The sequence below is a fragment of the Lichtheimia ornata genome, assembly GCF_029851405.1.
Source record: "Lichtheimia ornata isolate CBS 291.66 chromosome Unknown scaffold00003, whole genome shotgun sequence".
In the NCBI taxonomy this organism is placed as follows: domain Eukaryota; kingdom Fungi; phylum Mucoromycota; class Mucoromycetes; order Mucorales; family Lichtheimiaceae; genus Lichtheimia; species Lichtheimia ornata.
Window position 1 is genome coordinate 400732 of NW_026695323.1, and position 25291 is coordinate 426022.

General features: G+C 43.9%; 9 protein-coding genes across 9 annotated transcripts; 4 read left to right on the forward strand and 5 right to left on the reverse strand.

Annotated features, from left to right (window-relative positions):
* Window positions 1-4876: 4876 nt before the first annotated feature.
* Window positions 4877-5512, forward strand: O0I10_001131 (uncharacterized protein; the record flags this gene model as incomplete). Its single annotated transcript, XM_058481229.1, has 4 exons — window positions 4877-5042; window positions 5108-5196; window positions 5253-5428; window positions 5491-5512. The coding sequence occupies 4 exons, from the start codon at window positions 4877-4879 to the stop codon at window positions 5510-5512; spliced, it is 453 nt and encodes a 150-aa protein (XP_058347867.1).
* A 251-nt stretch (window positions 5513-5763) lies between these two features.
* Window positions 5764-8149, reverse strand: O0I10_001132 (uncharacterized protein; the record flags this gene model as incomplete). The annotated part of the gene is made up of 6 exons (XM_058481230.1): window positions 5764-6246; window positions 6314-6525; window positions 6602-6692; window positions 6757-7047; window positions 7107-7796; window positions 7859-8149. The coding sequence occupies 6 exons, from the start codon at window positions 8147-8149 to the stop codon at window positions 5764-5766; spliced, it is 2058 nt and encodes a 685-aa protein (XP_058347868.1).
* A 579-nt stretch (window positions 8150-8728) lies between these two features.
* On the forward strand, window positions 8729-9631 carry O0I10_001133 (uncharacterized protein; the record flags this gene model as incomplete). The annotated part of the gene is made up of 2 exons (XM_058481231.1): window positions 8729-8738; window positions 8898-9631. 2 exons carry the CDS (start codon window positions 8729-8731, stop codon window positions 9629-9631), a joined length of 744 nt encoding a protein of 247 aa, XP_058347869.1.
* Window positions 9632-10334: 703 nt separating this feature from the next.
* O0I10_001134 (ATP synthase F1, gamma subunit) lies at window positions 10335-11602 on the forward strand (the record flags this gene model as incomplete). Its single annotated transcript, XM_058481232.1, has 6 exons — window positions 10335-10387; window positions 10489-10529; window positions 10603-10734; window positions 10804-11202; window positions 11294-11515; window positions 11571-11602. 6 exons carry the CDS (start codon window positions 10335-10337, stop codon window positions 11600-11602), a joined length of 879 nt encoding a protein of 292 aa, XP_058347870.1.
* A 927-nt stretch (window positions 11603-12529) lies between these two features.
* On the forward strand, window positions 12530-13711 carry O0I10_001135 (uncharacterized protein; the record flags this gene model as incomplete). The annotated part of the gene is made up of 2 exons (XM_058481233.1): window positions 12530-12844; window positions 12932-13711. 2 exons carry the CDS (start codon window positions 12530-12532, stop codon window positions 13709-13711), a joined length of 1095 nt encoding a protein of 364 aa, XP_058347871.1.
* Window positions 13712-15598: 1887 nt separating this feature from the next.
* O0I10_001136 (uncharacterized protein) lies at window positions 15599-16964 on the reverse strand (the record flags this gene model as incomplete). Its single annotated transcript, XM_058481234.1, has 3 exons — window positions 15599-15882; window positions 15942-16224; window positions 16317-16964. 3 exons carry the CDS (start codon window positions 16962-16964, stop codon window positions 15599-15601), a joined length of 1215 nt encoding a protein of 404 aa, XP_058347872.1.
* Window positions 16965-18379: 1415 nt separating this feature from the next.
* Window positions 18380-19885, reverse strand: O0I10_001137 (4-aminobutyrate transaminase; the record flags this gene model as incomplete). Its single annotated transcript, XM_058481235.1, has 3 exons — window positions 18380-18996; window positions 19124-19654; window positions 19720-19885. The coding sequence occupies 3 exons, from the start codon at window positions 19883-19885 to the stop codon at window positions 18380-18382; spliced, it is 1314 nt and encodes a 437-aa protein (XP_058347873.1).
* A 139-nt stretch (window positions 19886-20024) lies between these two features.
* Window positions 20025-23060, reverse strand: O0I10_001138 (uncharacterized protein; the record flags this gene model as incomplete). The annotated part of the gene is made up of 12 exons (XM_058481236.1): window positions 20025-20053; window positions 20115-20157; window positions 20226-20324; window positions 20401-20545; window positions 20608-20673; window positions 20738-20824; window positions 20887-20970; window positions 21036-21152; window positions 21220-22645; window positions 22714-22789; window positions 22847-22951; window positions 23022-23060. The coding sequence occupies 12 exons, from the start codon at window positions 23058-23060 to the stop codon at window positions 20025-20027; spliced, it is 2316 nt and encodes a 771-aa protein (XP_058347874.1).
* A 224-nt stretch (window positions 23061-23284) lies between these two features.
* Window positions 23285-25147, reverse strand: O0I10_001139 (uncharacterized protein; the record flags this gene model as incomplete). Its single annotated transcript, XM_058481237.1, has 3 exons — window positions 23285-23619; window positions 23701-24491; window positions 24564-25147. The coding sequence occupies 3 exons, from the start codon at window positions 25145-25147 to the stop codon at window positions 23285-23287; spliced, it is 1710 nt and encodes a 569-aa protein (XP_058347875.1).
* Between the last annotated feature and the right edge of the window lie 144 nt (window positions 25148-25291).

The following is a 25291-nucleotide window of genomic DNA, read 5'->3' on the forward strand; positions in this document are numbered from 1 at the left end:
GATTCTAGATTGCAGCTCCTTGTGCCTTGCACAATCATTTCCATGATTGGATATGTTGATCCGAGTTGATTTGGCTGGAGCGTAGCTCAGCCAAATCAACTCGATCAACATAATCCAATCATGGAAATGATTGTCTGAAGCAGGAGCACCGTTCCACTGTCATAGAATGGGCAACATTGCCGATTGTGAGGAAATGGCTGTTAGCTCGCAATGTATGGGATATTGTCAATAGTATACAGTATCATCCTTCCATCCTTCCAGTCATGCAAAGTAGCTGAGTTACACAAAGAGGTCCCTCTGCATCTTTTGCTCTGCCAGGGTCCAGCGACTTGACATTGAACGAAGACCACTTCCCATATAGCATCACGCTTACAAACATAAAGGTGCCTGTATCTCCAAACTTTACAATGAAACGTGGGGTTTTTAATAGTGCAATGTGCTCGGCTTGGCCAACAGCACCTGGTGTGTAAGTTTCACGTTCAATGTCGCAAACAGCCCAAAAAATATTTTTTTGGTCGTCGTCGTCGAAGAGGTCGACCCCTGGATCCAGTTTGGCTGGTGGCGACATTGCGAAATCTGGGATTGGCCACGATGGACTTCATAGTTTGACACAAGATCGCTTTCACCCCGCCGAGCAACTTTGTTCTATTAAAGCCCCACGCTTGATTGTAAAGTTTAGAGATACAGGCACCTTTATGTTTTACATATGCTTTAAGCGTGATGCTATATGAGAGGTGGTCTTTGATCAATGCCAAGTAGCTAGACGTGGTAGAGCCAATGATGCAGAAGGACCTCTTTGTGTAACTGAGCTAAAAAGTCAGGGCTTCAGGGACAATGCTATTGGTGGTGAGTGCATGATGAATTGTTTCCCATAGTGAGGTACGCCTATCATAGCCCGCATGGAATGGCTCGTTCTTATATAAAGCAGCAAGAGATAAGCATGGTATGTTCATGTACTCGTGCCAAATCCTATCACAGCTCTTTCTTGAACAAAGTGAAATAAGCTTACAATGAACCAATCTTATACAACAAGCACTACATATTTTGGGCACCCTCGCTCTGAATTTATTGTCTTTGCAATGCAAGTGTTGATAACTACCGCAGCCTTTCGAAGCTAGGAAGCTTAGACGAATGAATACTGTCACAAAAGAACAAAAGCAACTCCATACATATGATGGTGTAAATGATCCAAACTTACTTTCCGAACTCAAGTTACTATTTCCCTTTCAATCCAGAAACAACCAAGTGATCCACATCTCGCACATATGAGCTGATACAGTAACACGATATGTACCCTCCTAAACATCATGTTGAATCCAATTTTCATTCAATGTGCATAAGTCGAAGAACAAGACATGGTAATGTGGATGTTTATCAACTAAGATGATAAAGGAACAGTAATGTAAATTGAATGAGATATGGGTGAATCACATAGAGGTAATAGGGATGATTGTGTCATTGTGTTCTTGGTTGCTGCCGTCATAAACATCCTTCATGCATGATTGTAAAATAGCTGCTGCGTGCGTTGACTTGAGTATTCCAATATCATCCATGACTATAGGACGCTTCTCTTCAATCCCATCCAATCCATCACCATCCTCAGCCGTTTCTACGTGTCATGATCCATCCTTCTTGCTGACAACGCCACAAGTAACCAAAGCAACATCCAAGGCTATCTCATCACTGCACTTGATTGCATCCATCCATCAGATCCAAGACGTTGGTTGAAAAGAGCCATGCGATTGCTGCTGGTATGCATCCTTTCCCATCCTGCTGTTGATCCATATCTTCCTTGGGCATTTTCATTGCAGCTCAACCAGTGAAGATTGCTTGTATTGCAGCGTGCTTGATAGCTGACATGGCACCCCATCCATTGGAATCCGTATGCACCAAAGCAAGTGGTTGCACGTAAATAGAGTTTCTTCAATACAATGGCTATTCGCCGTTCATGTAATAAAAGCCACTACGCAGGTTGCTGCCAAGTACTTGTGACAATGGAGTAAAGACCTTGCTAATGACAACTGCTGTTACGTTGATGGTGGTAGACGAGGTGCAAGAACGTGTGTTGTAGTAGAGTGACAAGGTTGTGAACGCTGCTTGAGACAATGGAGTAAAGAACTCGCTAATAGCAACAGCTGGAATGAATGCTGTTACGCTTGATCGTGGAAGAGGGATGTGCAAGAGCGGGTGTGTTGTGTCAAGAGACTCGTGTGTTGCAGTGGGGCGCACACGCCATGTACTTGCTATTGAGTCAAAGACAATCGGATCAAGGCAATTGTAGGATTCACATGGTGGAATGAAGTAGGACAACCGTTCGCAGGTGGTAGTTGTGTACTTGAATGGGGCAACAGTTGTGAATGGGAGGAAGAGACAAGAAGTTGTGGAGTGGAAGAAGTGGAAATTAAATAGATCGGGCACCTCTTCTTGTATAAATGCAAGCACACTGTAAGTTAAATCTTGATTATGGGATTGGCCACCTCAATCGTGAAACTTTCACGCAATATGTTCTGGGATATCCTGATCAACTTTGTATTATAAAAGAACCAACACTTCATTGGTAAATTTTGAATGGGAGGGTGCAATGTGGGATTTACTATGTAAGCCGGAATGGAGGTCAGCGCCAGATTCATGATTTATGGAAACACTATGTATTATCTTGGGATTCCCCTTTTCGAACGTGAAACGTTGTCAGAAGGTTCGCTGCGACATGTTGATCGACTTCATTCATTTAAAAGACGCAGACTTCATTGTGAAGATTTAAAATGCGGGGGCAGCCCAAATGGTGGATGATGGGCAATAAAGAGCGGACGGCCCATCGCCCCGAAGTTGCCCACTTCCAACTTGAAATTGGTCAGCAGGGTGCTCTCGAGCATGCTGATCAACTTTCTCTAATAAAAACCTCACGCTTCATTTGAAGATTTTGTGTGGCAGCGTCCAAAAGTTTGAAAGACGGAGACATTCGCAGGGTCTGTCTTTCAAGAATTTTCATGTTTGCTGTTCCAGCGTAGCTCAGTCAAATCGGCTCGGATCAAGAAACTTGAACGATGGAAATGCTCGGCTGGAGCAGGAGCATTGTTCACATGTTGCAAAATGAACAACAGTGCCGATTGTGAGGAAGTGGCTGTTAACTGCCAATCATAGATGGTGTATATCGTATCATACTTTGGCCATTCCATTCATGCAAAATGGCTTCGTTACACAAACACGCCCCCTATGCGTATTTGGCTCTATCAGGGTTGGGTAACTTGACATTGAACAAAGACCACTTGTCATATACCATCACACACCAAGCATATGCAAAACATAAATACAATCATATCTCAAAACTTTACAATCAAACGTGGGGTCTTTAATAGAACAAAGTTGCTCGTCAGGGTCAACAGGATCGTGTGTGGTAGTTTCACGATCGAGGTGGGCAACCCAAGATTTGGCCAATGTCGCTACCAGCCAAAAACTGTTTCAAGAGGTCGACCCTCGATCGAGTTTGGCTATTAGCGACATTGACCAAATCTTGGGTTGCCCACCTCGATCGTGAAACTACCACACGCGATCCTGTTGACCACGACGAGCAACTTCGTTCCATTGAAGACCCCACGTTTGATTGTAAAGTTTTGAGATACAAGTGCCTTCATGTTTTCACTATGCTGGGTGTGTGATGGTATATGACAAGTGGTCTTTGTTCATACGTGACAAGTAGCTAGACGCTGACAGAGATGCAAAGGGGTATGTTTGTGTAACACAGCCCATTCTGCGGGACTGGAAGTGTCGATGCATCACCTTTCACGTGGCAGGTGGATTTATCAGCCGTTGGTTTTCCTTCACTTCGAACCAGTACTCCAAGGTGATTGACTACTTTATCAGATCGATTAATCATGATGACACTTCCCACGCCGACTTACATATAAACAAGGCTGTTTGCACCAACACCATCATACGCACTTTCTTTCTACTTATATGCATACCATCATCAATGGCCTTTGGTAAGTCTCGAGGATGATAGTCTTTATGTGATTCCCATAATGAGAGTACTCATGATGCATTCATCTATGTAGCTAACTTCATTGCTTTACCACTTGTGAAGTGCTCATTGGTTCCTAATGGCACGACAAGGTAATGGGTTATGTAAACAACTTATAAAGGAAACCTTTTGACTTAAGGTTGTGCAAGGAGAAGTCATTACCGAGGCAACCATCATAACTTCACAAAGTACCCATGATACTGTAAAGTGCTATTGTTGTACAGATCTTGGGCAGTAGGGCATTGAATGGTCTCGAGGTGTTCACCGTTCACATACCCACCTGCATCAGAGTTCAAGGACAAGAAAAAACCTTGTACACAGTGATCCTTTACATAATGGATTATACGTCGAACTGCCACAGCCGTTCCCCAATACTATCCAACCATGAGCAAACATAGAAAACATGGCATCAACAATCCTTTTCTCATAACCGCCACCTTTGCCAATGCCCACCAACAAGCATTCGACATGCCTCCAAACCAGATCATCATAAAGATTTCAATGTTCGATATCATGTACCACCAATTTCCCCCTCATCCATCATCATATCATTGCAATAAAAGTCATTTATTATGTATGTGTGCTAATGGTGAACCATGCTATTATTGAACAAGTATCTCCTTGGGTGAAAAACTAAAGTGTAGCGTGAAGGATGGTATCCGTGTTGTAGGCGTATCTCGCAACAAGAAGAATGTATTAGGTATCCAGGGTGATTGTTGATACAAAAGCACAATGGGAGATAAAGAGCACTATTTAATGCATCCGTCATGGTGGTATCACCTGAGTTTAAGCTAAACTTGAGACACAAAGGAACACACCTCTTTTCTCTCTCTCCCCCCCCCCACCTCAATCAAGGCAATGTCCAGCAGAAAGAGTAAATCGAAGCCAGCTATACAACACGATCCAGAAGCACAACAACGCCATTTGAAACGCCAGCTTGATTCTCTGGAACGGGACAATCATGAATCTCTCAATGACGTTGAAGGACTCATTAGCTTGGCATTGGCACAACAAGAAGACGATGGTATGCGTATTTCTCAACATGTGGATTCCTTGCTCATGCTGACCTGTTTGACGCCTACGCTATAGTACCCAGCAGTCGTAAAAAGAAGCACAAAGCGAGCAGGGCGAATATCCATTCCGTAAAGACAAACTTGAATGTTCTTATTGAAGATGCTGTGAGTAGATGTTGTTATCAATCAAGAAGCACGCGTGCTAATCATGATGTTTATAGCGGCTTGATACGTTACCACCTCATGTGCCATCGTATTTGACATGTGCTGCAGCTCCATCACGTTACCCAGCCCGACATTTCTGTTCAGTGTGTGGTTTTCAAAGCAATTACAAGTGCCTTCGATGCGGGATGAAATATTGTTCGGTCAAATGTTTGAGAACACATCAGGAAACTAGGTAAGCTTTATTTTCATGACCAAAAGGAAAAACAAATGATAGCTAATTGCTGCGGCGATCAGATGCTTAAAGTGGACCGCATAGCACAAACGACAACATACCCGCGGAAAGATGTTCTATCCATTCCATACATTCGGCGCTCTTTATCCTCCATGCACCACACTCATATGTGTATGTAGTATCAGATTACAGAGAAAAAGTGTTTATGTACATAATAAAAAGACCAATGTGTAAATATGCAAAAGGATCTTGGGTAAATTGAGAAAAAGGAAAGCATCATTGCGCTCAGTCCAACAAAAAGTAAAGGGCGCGTGTTTGATATTTTATATAGATTTTCACGTGGGTAGAGAAGCTGTCCAATCCCATTGCTCCCAATCCTTCAAAAACGCTTGTTGCCGAGGTCGATTCTCGCTGTAATGGTAGTACTTTGGTTTTCTCCACCGCTCGGGGCCAATGTCAAGCATACCCGCGATCGTTTCTTTGCCAAACCAATAGGGGAATTCCTTTTCGTCTTCGATCACATGTCCATAACTTGACTCAAGACCACACCACACATGGAAGTAAGGCAAATCCTTGACGAGTGATTTACGAATACCTCGCTCAGTGGTATCAATGATCTTTTTGTGCTGAGACCATTCTTCATCCACAGCCAACATAGCTTCCTTGAAATAGGCAGGGGCTTGCTCATAAGTGCCATAGGGAACAGGGATGACCTCAATCATGGTGTGGCGGTGTCGATGCTTATTCATGCTGGTTTCCATAAATATGACACCACATCCTTGTTCATTAAACATCTGTATAAGGCATTTTTGAAAGTTCTATGGGGGTGTTCACACGCTGTCAGACCAATATAATCTCATGGGTTACACACATCACAAAACTTACCCTTATTTCATCCCAAGCATCATCGTCTAATTCGAGCGTTGAAGTGACATGTTGCACAGGCACAATCATGCAATGACCAGGCACGAGTTCTTGAACATTGGGAAGAGCAAGATAAGTTTGCAAACCAAGAGAGATCACAGCGCACTGAGGGGGTCTGCCATCTTGATAACAGAAACGACATTTTTCCAAAGCACTTTGTGTCCGCTTGTAATCTATCCCAATATCAGATTAGAGAGAGAGATTTTGGAATCAAGGAGAGGGTTGGGGGAGAGAGAGAAAAAAACATACCTCGTACAGCGTGTCGCATTTTTTGCTCTTCTGTGAGACCTTTTCTTGCACCCATCACCTCTGCTTTTTCATCCATGTAATCCAAGTCATTCTAGAAATGGTCAAGTTAGGATACACATAATAAGCTCGACACACAGACCCTCTCCCTCCCTTACTTCAAAAGTAGCATCTGTCACGATTTTGTTTGCAAACTCCAAATCCATATTACTTGTTGCACGGCTCCCTGCCTTTTCTTGTCGCACCATATCCATGAGCGTCATACTATCATCCACGGTACCATAACGAAGTCGTTCACCCGTCTTTGGATCATGCGTTCCTTTAAAGCGTTCCTTATTCTTGCCCTTGCGATCAGAGCTGATAGTGCCATCATTCTTGAGAGCATAGTCATAGAAGCGTCCTTCGCTATCGACGGTGGGTAAAATATGGACCATTTTTCCACTCTGATCCTATTTAAATCTCACATGTTATTTTCTCTTTTTGCTGCGATCCAAAATTGAAGACATACCTGTTGCTCAGCACTTCCATTTTCTGCTGCTTCGAATAATTTCACTTGACGCTCGTACTCTTGTTCCAATTCCTCAGCATTGTCTTTGCCCATAAGCTTCGCCTTCAACATATCAGCATTCAATTTGTTGAGCTCATCACGTGTCATGACCCGTTCGGAATGAGTAAAAGCTTGGGGCATCTCATGTTGAGTGATGATCACCGGCTTAGATGATGAAGTCGTATCCACAGATGATAAAGGAACGGATGATGGTTGAGGAGAAGGTTGTTGTGGTTGTTGTGGTGGTGGAGTTGTTTTTCTACGTTTCACTTGTCGTCCAAATTCATCCACATCCTCTGGTCGTCGGAATGATGCCGATGACTTTTCAGTGTCCGTGTATACAAAACGTCGTCCTCGGTCGCTATCACCACCACCACCACGATCACGTCTAGATCGTTTGCTCTTGTTGTCCAAGTATTCTCGTTCAGCCAATGCTTCATTCAGCTTCTCCATAGACCCATAACGTTCCAATCCCACATCTTGCACGGAGCGTTTTTCATCCTCAGCTTGCTCGATAACACGCTTCAACTTCATCATACGCCATTTGGATCCAGCATCACCGAATTGTATCTTTGGCTTCTCAGCAGGGATTTGATCAACCGCCATCCCAGATCTCAAGTGAGGATTCAGCTCTCGTTCGCTGATGTATGGCTGCAAATAAAATAATAAATCACGTGTCGCATGAAAGATGGTTATTCATTCCTTGTACTCACCTGATCAGGGTCGATCTTGGGTTTCTCATCTGGTTTCTCGCGTGCCGTTCCAAGTGATCCAAAGTCAAAGCCGTCATTGACCATCCACGCTTCACGTTGAACAGTAGACGTAGGTGGTTGTTGTTGTTGCTTTGGTGGCGATGTGGCTGCTGCTGGTTCTGATGCGCCTGCTTCGACCCACAATGAGGGATCGTTGTAGTCGATGGGTGAGTCATCGTGATCGTGGTTTCTGGACTTTTTGTGTTTCTTGTGTTCCTTCTTGGACTTTTTCTTGTGCTTGTGGTCGCCCATGACGTTTTGTAGTAGTGCTGAAACAAGTATCACTCGATAAAGCCAAGCGTTCCAAAGCAGGTGAATTGCATCCAACTCCGCGTACTAGAATACCACCACCACACACCATCACACACCAAGCCATGTGCTGCTCAAGTAGAAAATGTTTGTAATATACCATAAAGATGAACTTGTATTGACGATTTTCATATGCACATAATATCGTTGTTGTACGGATGATAGGAGATGTGGTTATCATAGCCGTTGGGTGGCAATAGAGTTCACATGGATGTCACAGCATGGTTCACGGGTTTTGTCTGATGTTGATCTATTATCTTGCTTTTAAACAATCTCAGCAAGCGCATGCACTGACCACAGGGTGAGACCCCATCCTTTTGCATGTGAAAGTGAAAAGAATGATAACCATCAATGACAGACTCGTTGCATGCATCCTGATTTGGCGACTTGTCACGACCACTGTGTTGCTTCACTAGCCACAAACATCTTATATAAAAAGTTGGGGCTACCTTTTTGTTTGTCTTGTTCTCCTTTCTTTTTCTTCTTTCTCAAGTTATCCCTTGCCTTTCTTTTTCCATTGAAATGACTGTCAGTAAGTATCTTACCACCATAATCCTTATCATCTATATATATCTCAATTCCTCCTTGCATACAAAAAAAAGAGAGCACCATTCTCTTCCTCTCCCCCCAACATTCAAAAGCATATGATAATTATGTATCGGATATTGATCATTGTATTCCGTATTGATAGAGACTACCGAAGAACAAAAACGCTTTGTTGAGCGTGTGGCTTCTCTCCCTTATGTTCACGACAGCTTTGTTTATGCCAACGAGACTCGTCTCGGCCGTTTCGCCAATTCGACTTTGACCAACCTTGCACAAAACCAATCGGTCCAAACGGCGTACAACAACTACTTGCAACGTCATGTTGAGCGTGCTGATGCACTTGGATGCCGCTCGCTTGATCTTATTGAGGAAAAGCTTCCCGTTTTAACCAATGTGGTTGAATCCCGATCTGGCCACGTGCGTGCTATTGTTACCGACCGCCGTGCCAAGCTTGCCGAGAGCTTGGATTTGCTTCAAACCACTTTACGCCAATATGCCACTGCTGCTTACAACTTAAAGGATAAGGATCATCAACAAGTTGCTCAACATTGGTTCCAAGAAGTTGCTGCTCAAATCAACAACCAGTTGGCTTCGGTGGTCACTTATCTCAAAGATCAGCCCAACATTCCCGATTGGGTCAAGGGCCGTGTTCTTTCTCTTGTCGACATTGCTTCCAAGCAATACGAATTGGTGCGTGAGCAATACAACCGCAAGGATATCTCCAACATTGAAAAGGCTCGTGTTGTTGCCCAAGGTGTCCAGGAACAAGTATTGCCCGTCCTGCAAACAGTGCACTCCCAACTCTTGTATTACACCTCCGCCAAGGCTGAAACCCTTCGTTCCTACGTCAAGTTGCCCGCCGTTGTTGCTTCCCACTAGATGATATGAAACATGCACTACTATCCTCCTTGCAAGTAAGGTTTTACTGTGTATCAATATCATCTCCATCATGAAGGCTTCCTTCCTTTTTACTACACTCCTTATCAAGTCTGACCACCATTAAAGCGTCTTTTCTATATCTTCATCTATATCTATTATACTGCATTTCATTACTCTATTCATTGCATCATTAAAAGTTTATTGATTCACGTGTAACCACGGCTGCTCAACAATCGGAAAAATGGGGTAGTTTATACTATTGTATGCATACCAACCTAATACTTTACAACCCTCCTGAGACACACCAATTGGTACGCCGTTGAGCCAAGTGACATTACCAAATGCATGATGTGTGGTAGGTAAAAGGGTGTATGTGATGTTTGTTGTTCTTTACTGTTGCCTGGTACAGTGGGCTACAGCAAGAGCACGTGATAATGGCAATATGGATGTTACTTGTTGATCATGCTACTGGTGTAAGTAATTTTCGGTGAATAGTGCAATGACCGAAAATGTATGTATGTATGGATGGGATGGATGAATGATTTGTAGCCAGGCAACAGGCAGCACAGACGCGGGGGTAGTAATAGCGCTTAATTGTGTGTGAGTGAACAACAAGTCACGGCGACAAGGGTAGCCAAGCAAACAACTGGGGGTGCTCTCCTAAAATTTTGAGTGCCCTTTCAGCTTTTCAACTGCCTCGATAATGTTGTCCACCGCATCACGCATCGCCGTTCGTCCGGCCGTTAAGCCTTTGAGGTAATCGTCGTTCTCAACTCGCACATCAACCTGCACGACTTGCCATTGCTTTATCCTCTCTTAATTGACACGTCGCATTGACTCGCATCTTGTTTACATAGCCACGGTGTTCAGGCCCGCAACATGGCTACCCTTAAAGAAAGTAAATATCGTTTATCATGAATGCTTTTATCGCGTCTTGTATGTGGGATTAACGTGTTGTCTTTATCTACTAGTTCAACTTCGTTTGAAGTCTGTTCAAAACATTGAAAAGATCACCAAGTCCATGAAGATGATTGCCTCTACCAAGGTCAACAAGGCCCAACGTGGTATGGATGCCGCTCGTGCTTTCGGTGCTGCTTCCAACGGTAAGAAGGATGGGATGGATATGAGAAAGAGAGATGTTGACGTGCTCATGTTGTTGTTTTCTCTTTTAGCTCTCTTTGAGAGTGCTGAGACTAAGGCTGCTGATGACAGCAAGACTTTGGTTGTTGCCTCTTCTTCTGATCGTGGTTTGTGCGGTGGTATTCACAGCAGCGTTTCCAAGGCCACTCGTCGTGTTTTGGAAGAGCTTCCTGAAGCCGAACTCGTTGTTCTTGGTGACAAGCCCAAGGCTCAACTTCAACGTGTCGCCAAGGAGCGTATCACTCTTACCTTCAACCAAATTGGCAAGGATGTCCCCACCTTTGCTGAAGCTTCTTCTGTTGCCGATGTCATCAAGCGTGAGGGTATCGAGTTTGACAGCGCCAAGATTGTCTACAACCAATTCAAGTCCGTGATTGCTTACGAAGCTGACACCATCCCTGTCTACTCTGAGGAGGTCTTCAAGAACTCTCGTAAGTAGTGGGAGGGGGAGGGAGGATGATGATCGGGGATGAATTATCCATGAGACTGTTATTGACATTTTATCCCTATGTATGTATATAGCCAACTTTGCCGTCTATGAAATTGAGGATGATGTTTTGGCCAACCTTCAAGAATTCACCTTTGCCAACTCCCTCTACTGGGCTATGGTTGAAGGCTATGCCTCCGAAATGTGTGCTAAGCGTGCTGCTATGGAGAACGCTACCAACAACGCCGGGGACATGATCACCAAGCTCACCATGACCTACAACCGTGGTCGTCAAGCCGTCATTACCAACGAATTGAGTAAGTGGGATGCGTGTGTGTATATAAAAATCATGTTGCTTACGCGTTGCTATAGTCGACATTATCACTGGTGCTTCTGCTCTGTAAACAGATCGACTGATTCGGAAAGACAGAGTCTTTGTAATAAATACAATAAATCATTTACACACACACGAACGATCACATTAGACACGTATGCCTGATGCCTTTTGTAAAAGATGCAATAAACACTGGTATGCTGATCCCCCATAAACGTGTATGTCAGTGCAACGGAACACGCCATTTGTTTTGTATATGCAAAATGTGTGCACCAGTTGACCGAGGATTGGTATGCGTAGAATTGGTTGGTGCGTCTAGTATGCGCGTGACCCTCTGTACTCCATTTCACTGAATTGAACTGGTGACATAATGCCATGCATAAAGAAGGTCACTATCAAGTCATGATGTTAAGGAAGAGAAAAGAGAGAGCTAGCAGTAATCAAGTGAGCAGCAGGTTGCATCTCTCGGTAACCATTGAAATGTTAGCAGCAAGGAAAAGAGGGGTGTGCTAGAAAAGAAAAAGAGCAAATGCAAGCGATTGCTTATTTTAGATATAACTCTATTCATCAGGTCAACTGGTGAAATTTCTGTTACCAGTCGTTGTGGGAGATTTCGTTGATAGAAGGAAAGGAGGAGTGACCAAATAACCCATAGACATGGGTTCAGATCATCGGCTCGGGAGGCCATTGAACCATTCCGATAGAGCGTACAAAAAAACTCAACATAGGACGAAGATCTAGACTATTGATGTCAAATGATATGCGACTTTTTACGTATGGCACCTTGTCATGCCTTTGGAATAAATTAGGCACCCTATCTCAGCGAAGCATCATCGTCAAATGATGCAAACGGCTACTAAAGAAAAAAAAAGATCAGCACGGAAGCAACCGATGGAGGATGACAGCATAACGTACCATGCATATAAATACCACTTTTTCCAAATCTTCTTCCTATCATTACACACATCTTTCCTCTCTTCCATCTCCACCCATAGCAATGAATAGTTATCTCATTCATACATCCCTTCCTCAAGACTTTGTCTACTCAACATCTGAATACATGGTACCAAGCAACAAGTTTACTGTCGACGACGTCGAACCACCCATGACTGGCTATATGCCATGTACAACTGGATCCATGGATCCATTGAATGTATCAGCAGCGCCACTACCACCACAAACGCTTCCACCGAGCAATGCCGATTTCTTTATGGCACCTCCTCTTGAAATGACATGGCCACTCTCTGCAACCGGAACGAGACCCGAGGCACTGCCAATGCAAGCGTATAGTTACTATCACGAGACTTCTCTTGTAAGCACATATGACAGACATGTCCACTAGACTTGCACATCATCTCACGTATACGTCGTATCTTTTTTTCTTTTTCGCGATCACAAGAACAATAGCATCCCAAACCTTGGGGCAACACAAGCACCTTATGCTGTAAGCAGCAATAGCATGATGGCGCCTCCTCTACCACAACAAGCACCTCACCCCTCAATGCTACCCACTACTACAACACATGTTCACGTTGCTGGTACACCTGCTATTGCCAACTGTGTTGGTGGCAAGTTCCGATGCCGATGGCTTCATTGCCAAGTACGCACGTCCACTATTGAAGAACTTACCATCCATATTCGTGATGATCATGTGGGCAGTGGTAAACCAGCTTATTTTTGTTATTGGGCTGGTTGTCCTCGTAGTCGTAAACCTTTTACTAAGCGACACAAGATGCACAACCATATGCGTACACACACAGGCGAACGACCTTTCCAATGCCATATCCAAGGATGTGGCAAACGTTTCTCAAGACCAGATTCGCTGAGTACGCACATCAAGACGCATTCCAATATCCGCCCCTACCACTGTAATGTCCCTGGCTGTGGTAAATCTTACTTCCATTCCAGGTCATTACGAAAACATACACGCTCTCATCAAGAAGCTGCTGCTGCTGCTGCTACTACTATTACCACTACCACCAACAACAAATTGGCTTCATCATCATCTCCTTCTTCTTCATCCTTATCATCATCTCCTTCAGTATCTACTCCCGCCATTGGATCCTATGTTGTACCATCAAGGACTTCGGAGATGCACTTTGCCTTACCAACAACAACAACATCCAAAGCAACATCCAACAATGCCACCACAACGCTTCCATTGCATACACTTCATTGAGTTTTTTTATTCTTCTTCTTTTGTTTATTCTTTTTTCTTGTTGCTGCAGGCCAGCTAAAGCCATTGATTCGCATGTCCAATAACAATAAACAGCTACTACAAACATTCACATGTCTCTTAAACTTTCTTTATCGGTCCCTGCTTACAATGGTAACGCGAAAGAATCCGAGATAATATATATCACGTCGATCATGTGCCATCTTCGGATAGTTTTTTGTCCTACGATACGCTACTTGAATGAATAACAATCGGCTTTGGAAGTTGCTGCGTGTGGCAGCAAGGATGTATGTGTGACGATAAACCCTTTTTTTCTCCTTCTCCCCACGCCATGCTATTATAATACAAAGTGCATTCCTTTTTGTGATTTATTCAGTGTTCGGAGGATGGATGTAAGGGTCGTGTGATCATCAGGTACCGCCGTGACCCCCATCACTGCATGTCGTACATCAGAGTAGAATATAGCCAATGCTAAAGTTGGAGCGAGGAGGAGACTTTCATCGGCATGGTCAAAAAAGGGAATAGTTGATGTTTCCATTGAAGAAAGCCCACCACCCAAAGACACGAGCGAGCACATGACACACACTCCCCCCCTCTCTGTATACTACAAGCATATGAGAAGGGGTCCGTACGATTGCTGTGCCTGTGATACAATTCACCTTTTAGAAAAAAAGATTGCACCTATCAAGGTGGATGCCGATGACGCGTTGTGATGTGGATGGGGCTCTCGTTTCGATGATTGTGACATTTGTACATCGCTTCACACACACACACAATATATCGTCATCATCGGTTCATGCATCCGATGCTTGCCGTTGGGTGGACTGTGCGACCCTGGTAGTACATACACGGATGGCTTAAATGAGCTCATCAGCATCTTCATTATTATAAACAATCAAGCACCAATGCTATTGCGTGGTTCGTGTTATACATGCATCATGCATAGATAGATCATGTCGGCTGATGATTCGAGATAAGATGGGATGATCATCATCATCATCATCAATGATGATAGTAGTCCTCCTCATATCTATTATGTACCATGGAGTCATTCACTAGCTGCAGTGTAATCACAAAAACGAGAACACGAATGACATAGCACAGTAAGGGCGGAGCTCAATAACTGGGGGAATTGATCAAATGAGAACAGCTGCCATAAGAACGTGGGGTCAACAATAACGTGATCATGTATGTATGTATGTGTGTGTGTGTGGTGATGTGCTGCTGATTTCGTGCAGGGAAGGTGTCACGCACAGACTTTAAAATAGTGGAGCGAGTAAAGCCTGTCCCTGGATTTGAAATATTCCACTTGCATGACCAAAAACTTGTTTGATGTGGGATCATCCAATGTCAGGTGAAGATGATTTATTATGATTGTATTGGTGCACATTACTCTATGATTGTTGTTGACATGTTCTTCTATGTAACCCCCTCTCGTCTTCTCGTTCCAGTCTTTAGAAGCTTTCGAGAAGGTCACCTGATGTATAAGGTTTTGGAAGGCTGATTGGTTCGAGCAAGCTTTGTCATAAACAAATTGTGTCAACCTTGAGCTTTGAAGATGAAGCGCCAGTGGTGGTGTCGATACGTACACAAATAATGCTCATGTGTGTGTGTGTGTGTGTGTGTGTGTTGTGTATGCTGATGATGATGTTGTTGTTGTTGTCATGGCAATGATAATAGTCGTAGTCGTAGTATAGTAGTAGTAGTAGTAGTAATAGGGCCCCATCCAACTAAAACTGTAATCTCAAACACAAATACGGTGATGATGCTCCGAGCCGAACCGAGGCTTTGTGTACGTGCTGAATGGGAGGTTTCAAAATGCTGATGATGGTTGTTGCTGCTGCAAGGTATAAACACGCACACACACTTCTCTCTTGTATCATGGGTTTATTAGTTGTTGCCTTGTTTCAGTCGCGTCAAAAAGTCAAATGGCTTGGAGCTGATACTTGATTTAGGCTTGTTGTTGGCTGGATACTCAATGTGGACTCCTAGGATTGTGCGACAAAACTCATGTACCATGGATCGTATAAGCTCGTGACGTCGACGTGCTGCTGTGGTAGCTGCAGATGGATCGGTGTTGGTGTAAATAAGGATATGTTGGCGTTCGATGTATGACATGAGTTGATGAATAGCACTATTGCGAGCATCTTTGCTGTAATGCGTCGTCAATTCACCTAGGGTGGGAAACATGTCAACGTTATGTATATATATCCATCAATGGTCTTGTACATACCACAATTCTCCACCATGGATTGAAATGTATCAGTGGTAAGGAATCTCATGTAGCTTGATTCAAGTAGGCCATAAACAGCACGCTTGGCCGCATCAAAGCAGCCATCCAATTGTCTTTGCTCCAAGGCACGTGACACTGTGCGTCTTACTTTGTCGTCAAAGTTGACTTCGAAATGGCTGTTGCGTGTCAAGTAGGTGCTATGGATATGTTGTGCGGTTGCCAATTGCTGAACAAAGGTTGTATAATGAAAAGATTCATATTGCTCGACTTCAATGAAAAAGAACTAAGAAAATGATGTCAGTCAAAAAGAAGCGGAGGTCATCGATCATCTCCCCTTCCCCCTTTTCTTAATGTTGTACAACAACACAAACTTACCAAGTTCTCGCTGCTGTACTCTTGAAGCAAATGATACAAAAAGTAACAAAGAGGCGTCTTGGATTGCAATATGGCTTTGAGCCCTTCTCTTTGGATTTCCTTGATACAAATGTCCAAAGGTGCCTGTTCACCAAAGAAATGATCGAGCTTTTTGGATGACTTTGCTGCTTTGATCTTGTACGACCGATGTCCTTCCACGTGCTTCATGGTAGCCATTGCTTCAGCAGCAGCATCGGCAGCTTGTGCAATGGAGTCAATGGGGGTGCAACAAGAAGCGAGATCGTTTGAAATGACAGAATGTGGAGTGGTGGCACGTCGTGGACGATAAAAGTAGTCTTCGAGTGATGCAGTGTTGTTGGTGGTGGTGTTCTCTGGTGTCAAGGGTGCAATCGAACTCATATCCACTGCAGCGCAAGGAGGTGCTGGAATAGACATGGGAGGAACAGAAGAAAAAGGCGCGAGATCGTTATCAGCAGCGGAAGCCGAGTAGCGTCGGGAAGATCTGCTCTTAATACTACCACCGTTGCTTATCGACTTTGGTGATAGCAGTGGCTCAACAACAGAGTCGGTGATATGAAGAGAAGAGATGTCGATGGGCGAGGTAGAATGTGTAGTTGTAGTAGTAGCAGTAGTAATAGAAAAATCCATTTCGTTATGTAAATACAATGAAAACAGGAGAAGCAAAGGAACAAAGAAATGGGTGTGTCTCTATTATGTAGAATAATGAGAGGGAGAAAGTGAAAAAGAAGAAAGAAAGATACCAAAGAGGAGAAGAAAAAAGGGATGTGTGAAAAAAAGTTTATAACCTTCTTTTGTGTTTTCAGGGATCGCCGTTTATCATTGTCGCTGTATCCACGTTTATGTCGTCAATGTATGAAACTTTTTCATCCACTCGTGGTTGCAACCTTCAACGACTGAAACTAATTTTCTTCAAACACCCACGCGTCGTCAATACTGCAAGCATTTCATGAAAGACATGTAACTTTTCCATCGATGATGACCAATATCCTTCGATAAACGGGGCAGGTATCAGATCGTAAAAGTCATTATTAAGGAGGTGTCTAGCCACGTTCTCACACACACCCTGTCGCACGGATCAGAGTTCCCAGCACGATCTTCGGTATATCAGATGGGGTTGGGTGACAGCTTTATTATATTCAACGCGCGCTCCCATCGCCTATACTCATAGCCATGCGTCATCCGCCTATACCCATATCCACCATTCACTGTCAAATAGTGTATCCTACTACCATGTTGTAAATGTCATCTTTGGTTATCTACAAGACTTTTATTCATATAAGGCATGGGCAGCAGCAGCACCAGCAGGGGATGCTTGTAATATCGGAGCAAGTACAAATCTAAATGACCCGACATCTTCTATTCGATTTTTCTCTGTTATCTATTCTCCTCATCCACGCTCTACAAGTCGCATCGTTTTGGCGCATTTCATGAGGAGGTGTCTAAATTCAATGATGTAAACAATGCTATACTGAGCCAATTTTGCTATGTTTAACTTTGACACTCGCCCAATAAATGTGAGCCTTACATCGTCACAATCCCATCATGGCCCACCAGGTTTCTCTTTATCGAAAATCTAGATGCCCAGCTACTATGATTTCATTGTTTCCATGGCTTGTTTGTTGATTACTTTTTTGTACTGAGACATGTTCACTCATGCATCAAATTATGATTTTATCCCCTACTTTGCCTTTTGTGCAACCGTATTAGACATCTCACACATACAAACCCGGTAACACGTGCACATGTTCTTTAGCCATGTTGTGCTACATGAACAATAATGCGGGGAACAATCAGTTCGATCAAGGGGGCCATGTGTGTGGGAATTTGAGAAGAATCAGTAATAGCGTACCATACAAGGTAAATTTGGGTTGCAAGTCTTTATATGAGAAAAGCAAAGGGATGAAAGAAAAAAATATACAAAGTCGATTTGTTAGGAAGCTACATAGAAGCGATTTTCTAGATGTACAAATTCATGTGTGTGTGCGTGTGTGTGTGTGTGTGCGATGGATGAAAAGTTGATGGTAAAGAGTAATGGATGTTGTTTACAAGGACTTGGTGGCAGCTTCAATACTGGCAAGAACCTTCTCAATAGCGAGGTCGGTCTCTTCCTTGGTGATGTTGAGAGGAGGAATGAGACGAAGAGTCTCATAGATGGAGGTGGTCAAGACAAGGGTGTCAAGCTTGAAGGCTTCGTTGGCGACCTTGTTGGCATAGCCAGCGGGAGCATTGAGGAATTCAATACCAAGCATCAAACCCAAACCACGGATATCGGCGGTGACGCCCTTGGGGAGAATGGAGGGAAGCTTGGAGCGGAAAGCAGCGTTGAATTGTTCAGCACGGGCATTGCAGTTATCCAAGATCTTCTCTTCTTCAAAGACCTCAAGAGTGGCCTTAGCGGCAGCACAAGCAACAGCGTTACCAGCATAAGTACCACCCATGGATCCAGGGGGTTGACGGTCCATAAGCTCCTTACGAGAAACGATAGCCGACAATGGGTAACCAGAAGCAATACCCTTGGCCATCACCATGATATCGGGAACAACATCGTAGTGCTCAACAGCAAACATCTTGCCGGTACGGCCGAAACCAGATTGGACTTCATCACAAATCAAAAGGATGCCATACTTGTCACAGATCTTGCGAAGACCCTGGAGGAAGCCTATAAAGGGTAAAATTTTATGTCAATGCCCCATGTCAATTGTTACACGAAAACCCACTACGTGTATTGTATACAATCACGTTTCCATGGGTGCATCCCCTAGTCTCTCTTTGTCCAATGTACTTACTCTTAGGAGGGGCAACATAGCCACCTTCACCTTGAACGGTCTCAATCAACATGGCAGCGGTATCCTCAGGAGCGGAGCGTTGCTTGAGAAGGATTTCAAGTTGGTTCAAGGATTCTTGAGAGCACCATTCAGCATCAAACTTTTGGGGATCGGCACGGTGAGCAGCCCATTGTTGGTAATAGGGGAAAGGAGCAACGTGGACACTAGGGATCAAAGGACCAAAGCCAGCACTGTAGGTAGTCTTGCTGGTGGTAAGAGCCATGGTACCAAAGGTACGGCCGTGGTAAGAGCCTTGGAAGACAATGACGTTTTGACGCTTGGTGGCCTGACGAGCAAGCTTAAGAGCAGCCTCAACAGCTTCGGCACCAGAGTTCCAGAAGAAAAAGGTGTCCAATTCGGGAGAGGGCATCTTGGGTTGAAGCTTCTCGATCAAATCGAGCATAGGCTTGTGCATGAAGATGTTGACTTGACCATGGGACAAGTTGGCAGCTTGTTCCTGTACAGCCTTAACAACCTTGGGGTGAGAGTGACCTATACATACATACATGCATCATCAGCTATCACTGGACCCATTTTAAAAGATAAAACACGCTTACCAGTGGAGGTGACACCAATACCAGTGGTGAGATCAAGATACTTTTTGCCATCCACAGTCCAAACATAAGCACCTTGAGCACGCTCAATAACCAACTCGGTGCTGCGACCGATACCTCTGGCAATATGTTGCTTGCCGAATTGGAAAAGCTTTGAAGAGGCCGACATCAGTGATAAAAAATCGAAATGAAAAAGAAAGACGGGTGGAAAAAAGAAAAAAAATGCACACGGCAGGTAGTTTTATATGTGAGCTTGAAGTCCGACATTTGTCAGCTGTGTCCAATCGGGTTGACATGCTGAAAGCTTGTTACCCACGTCTATCGGCCGACTGTCCGACTACTATCGCTGTTTGCAGCAACATCACGGATAATGCCCGCAATAGCCGTCCTTTTGCCACCTAGTTCGTCTATCTGCCATACTGCATCATCTGGTTTTTCCTTCTATAAAGCCACTCGATGTTACTATATGAAATCCCTCGCCATGATCCCCATTCCAATCATACACATACCAGCAAGATATCCTCAAAGATCTCAGTGTTGTTGATGCACACCTCTGCAGAGTGAAGTAAATAAACCCCGCAATCGTAAGCGTTCTTTTGTCGTGGGACCTAGGAAAAGGTGGGGTAAACCATTAATAACACACGCTAACCTATGTTTCACCAATCCTTGTTGTTTATGTCATACCTCTGCATGGACAATACGGGCACTCTTCACGTCTTTGTCATTGAGGTTGAGTCGATGCTTTGCTTCGCACTTGAGCCATGCATTCAATGTCTTTGCAGCACGCATATGCCTTCCTCCCATTGAATCCAAAATAAATATCCGTGTGCTAATATCAAGTTGTTCCATTAGCAAACCTTTACCCAATACCTTTATCATGCGACTACTTACACGTGCTCACTATCTTGTTCAGTGCATGCTTGAGGATTCACAATGATCATAAAGTACCAATGCAAGCTAATCATTCATAGGACGATCAATGTCAAGCTTATCTCCTAATTCACTTTCCCCCTCCACTTACTTTTCATTCACCGGTACAAGTAGAAACTTCTTGCTAAAGACATCAACCTTGCGTGTCCAGCGTTTCACATCCTCGTATGGGTCACCTCTATAGATGATATGTGTGTGTCAATCCCATCCCTATACTTTTCTTTCTTGGTGTTGGTATACCTTCTGGAATTTGATAAGCGTTCGTAAAAGAAGGAACTGAAAATGTAGATTTCATCGGCTCTTGTTCCGGATTGATCCAGCAACCTGGAGAAGGAAAGTTACACATTAGCTCTCACGCATCTCTCTGTTTCAAACCATAATACACTTACCACCGGAGATAAAATTCAATCAAAGTATCATTGAGGAAATCATCCTTCTCGAGTCGATTATAGTCTGCAGGGTATAAAATAACACCGCCTGAGCCGATGGGTGGATATCGACACATGCTGTAAGATAGAGAGAGAGAGATGTTAGTAAATGATCATTATGCAGGACGTAATTCTCTCTACTTACGGTTGTTCTTCTTCGCTGGTAGCATAAATGGTTTGTACAGGGATTGCTTGGTCATCAGAATCTTCATCAATGCTGATACATAATGGCTCTTGTTTTGCTGCTAAGCGTCGTGATGATCGTGTGGCAGATTGGGTATAGGGCTTGCCTTTGGACAAGCTTCGTTTCTTTTTGGTGACAGTCGTCGGCTTGGCATCTTCAGAGTATTCACCGCCATCATCCTCATCATCACTCTTGCTCTTTCGTTTCTGCTTGTTGTTGTTGTTGCTGCTGCTGCCTCTCTGCTCTTGGTCTTCTTTCTTTTCATCCTCTTGTAGCCAATGGATCTCTTCCTCCTTTCCAGAATCCTCATCATCCAACTTGGGTACAGAAATACCACGTCGTCGCAATGCTGGTTCTTCTTCATCGCTATCAATCAATGTGACCTTGCTTGAATGCTCTCGTAGTGGTGGTGGTGCCTTTGAAAATAGCGACGATGAGGGTGATTTGAAAGCATTGAATTTGCCGGATGAAAATCGAGGGCTGTCTCTTAGATCGCGTGTAGGCCCATTGTTCAACAAATGATCCATCTCTTCATCCACTGACATGAACACAGCTTTCCCAATACGATCAATCGACTCGCTGCGTCTTCGTGATGATTCGCTTTGAAATAGTTCAGGCGACCGTGATTCCCTTTTTTGCTTCTTGTGTGCTTGGAAATCATCGTCGTCATCATCACGTAATATAATTCCATGGCCGTTGTGTCCGCGTCTTGGCTTGGATGAAGTTGCTTCTTTTTCAAATAATGTAGCTGGAGAAGGAGATCGTTGTTTGCCTTTGTGGGTGGAAGAAGAGGGTGCTGATTGCTCTGTTCTTGGTGGTGTTTTGAGGCTAAAAGGCGAAGAAGTTGATACTGGATGTCCATGATCACTGCTGTCATCGTCAATCACCATGAGATCCTTTTCATTCAATGTCGATTTGCGTGCCTTGTTACTGCTACGTGATGTGCTGGTGGATGAGGATGGGAAAAGAGTAGGTCGTTTGCTCGAAGTCTGTTTGTTGTTGTTGTTCTGGGGCCTGAAAAGATCCACATCACTGCCTTCGCTATCGGATTCAGAGCTTAGGATGATGTCTTCATTGTGTAGCCGAGGACGTGATCGTTGTTGGTGGTTCTTCTTGTATCGACGTGATGATGATGATGATGATGGCGATGCTGAAGGTAATTCTCGATGGGTATCATCTCGATAAGATCGACTGGATTGAAGACTGGAATCCTTCGATTTTAGTTGATGCACCTTTTTGATAGGGCGGTTGTCATGTTGTTGACGATGATGATGAGGGAGAAGCGAGTGATTCGTCCTTCCACCATTGCTACCGGAAGTTGAGGATGGATAAGATCCGGAAGTTGATTCAAGAATGGCACCGTGCGAACCATACCTTTTGGGTCTCACTATACGATGTTAGTTAATGATAACCCTTTATGCACTGTATATCAACCATTACCATCTCCCTGCTCACCTCCACGAAGATTAGTAGGAAAATAGTCTCGAACTTCTTGGTATCTTTCAATGACTCGTCCAGAAGTAGGATCGTTCTATGCAATGACCGATCAATACTTTTTCCATCCATGACAACACTCGACCTAACTTACAAAGGGTACGCCAATGGGTGTTCCTTTTGATTGTCCCGACTTTCGTAATGACTGGACTGGAGGAAATCGCTGTGGACTGCAATCTGATTTGGATAGCGACGATCCCTGTCAAAAGTAAAAAGCGCACGTGTACGTCTTTAAGTGACATTGTTCAAGTCGAGAATAAAGGACATACCTGACTGGATATTGATTTGGACTTTGGTGGTTTGAACATGTGGAGGAAATGGGGAGCGGCGACCTCTGGGATTACAAGAGAAGGAAGAAAGGCGGCTGTTGTAGATACAGGGAAGGGAGTGAAAAGTGTGTGATGCATGTGTGTATGTGGATGCCACATTTGCCAGAAGACAAGATAACGTCACGCAACTCAGTACCATTATCATGCAGTAATCCACCTTTATTCACACTTTGTATATAAAGAATACTGTATCTGGTGGTTGTCTAGAATTCGAATGTCTCATGATGAAAGTCAAAGCCATGGCGTACTGCCTCATTGATCACCGTGTTCATAAATGATATTGATCCACACGCATGTACCCATACGCGTTTACCACCCTCCTCCTCGTCCTCATTCTTCTCTATATTATTTAAGCATTGCTCGATATTAGGGCGATATCCTTGGATAATGTTGCTCCCAGGGATATGTTGTGTGAGTTCCATGCATCGACTCGTGTCCTTTTCGCGTGTCAGGTGAATGGTCATGTTGACTTCCACAGCCGATAATGATGGATACGTTGCGCATTCCTTAAGAATATCGATAAATGGTTGTACCTCGTCTACATACAAATAAATGCATAAGTCCTCTCTCTCTATATATATACGTGAATCTGCATTATTGGATCAACCATGCACTGTACCTGCAGCTGTCACAGACCAAACAAGGTACACCTTGCGTACAAAAGACCGCCTTGTTATTTGCTGTACACAATCCTTGAGAATCGTTAGGGCAGGTGTAATGCCAATGCCAACAGCAAACAATGCCACTGTGTCGTAATCCATATAGTGTAGTCTTGGCCCATAAGGCCCATCCACTCGTAAGTGAAGTGAATTATTGTTCCTTGCAGCTTGCATCAATCGCTGAGTGCCATCACCAAGCACTTTGATATGAAAGGATCCAATCGATGGCTTTTCTTGATAATTGGATACCGTCATTGGATACCAGTCCGCGTGATGTTCAATCCAATTACGCACCCGATGGTGCCAGCGTTTTGGTTCTTTGCCATGATCATTGTTTGGGGTGAGGAACGCGGTAAAGAAATATTGGCCAGGGCGAAAATGTTGTAACATTGGATGTTGAAACTTTGCATGAACGATCTTTTCATGATGTTGCTCCATATGGACAAGATTACATTGTTGCCACCATGAATGATAGGACCGTAATAGCCTATCCAGGACCCAAAGCACAGTAGGAGGATACAAAAAGTAAATGCAAGACCACTCATGCCACATGGCACCACCTGTGGCAATGACAATGCCAATGATATGCCAATAATAAAACAACCGGAAGAAATGACGTCGAATGTAGTAGAGCGACGTTGCAAACAGGATAAGGTATCCAACCAAGCTTAGGGTCCCTGATGTATACTCTTCATCCTTAAAGAATGCGTCATGGAGGCTACCTTCTCCACTTTCCCAATATCCATACCAGCTATTATGTACATGTCAACTTTTTGTTAACACAAAGAAGCTGGCCATTGTTTTTGGCATCGTTGCTACTTACGCTCGATAAACCACGTGTAGCACAGTTTCTGCCAAGCCCAACCTTGCACACCAACGATGAAATGGAATCAATTGCTCAAAGCTGAGCCCACACAATGCTGTGATAATCGAATTACGTGTGCCTAGCACCATTGTAAAGCTGAAATTGGCCATGCCTACGTACATCATACGTCGATCCAAGATACCAATGATGGGCCACTCGTAATGATCCATCAATGGATGTAGTTTGAATGGTGAAAACCATATAAAGACAATGTTGGCAATGATGAAAAGGCTCATCCCAATTAAATGTTTGGTGGATATCATCGTTGCGATGTATGGGATCGTCCTTGAATGCTCAAGGGGTCTCATCCAGTGATTGAGAATCTCAAGAGGAGCCCGTATAGTGGTATCATTATCTCGTCGTCCTTTGGTATATCGCCTCCTCCTCCTCCTCCGTTTTTGTTGTTGCCAGCGCAAAAATAACGTTATGCATCGATTGAGCTGGTATAAAATAGAATAGCTGAGAAAGACAGCCCAGCATACTAGCAAGTACAAGTAGCCAGCCTTGTGAAAATCAGCATTTGGATGAAGCTCCGTGGGCATGTCACGTATGTATGTAAAAAAAAAAGTAAAGAGGTTAAAGAAGGGGAATGATCGATGTGATAATTTAGGTAGGATGGGCCGCAATCCCCCGGATACCAGCACTCCCCGATTTGTTTGCTTATCAGATTTGGTCTAGTTATTTGA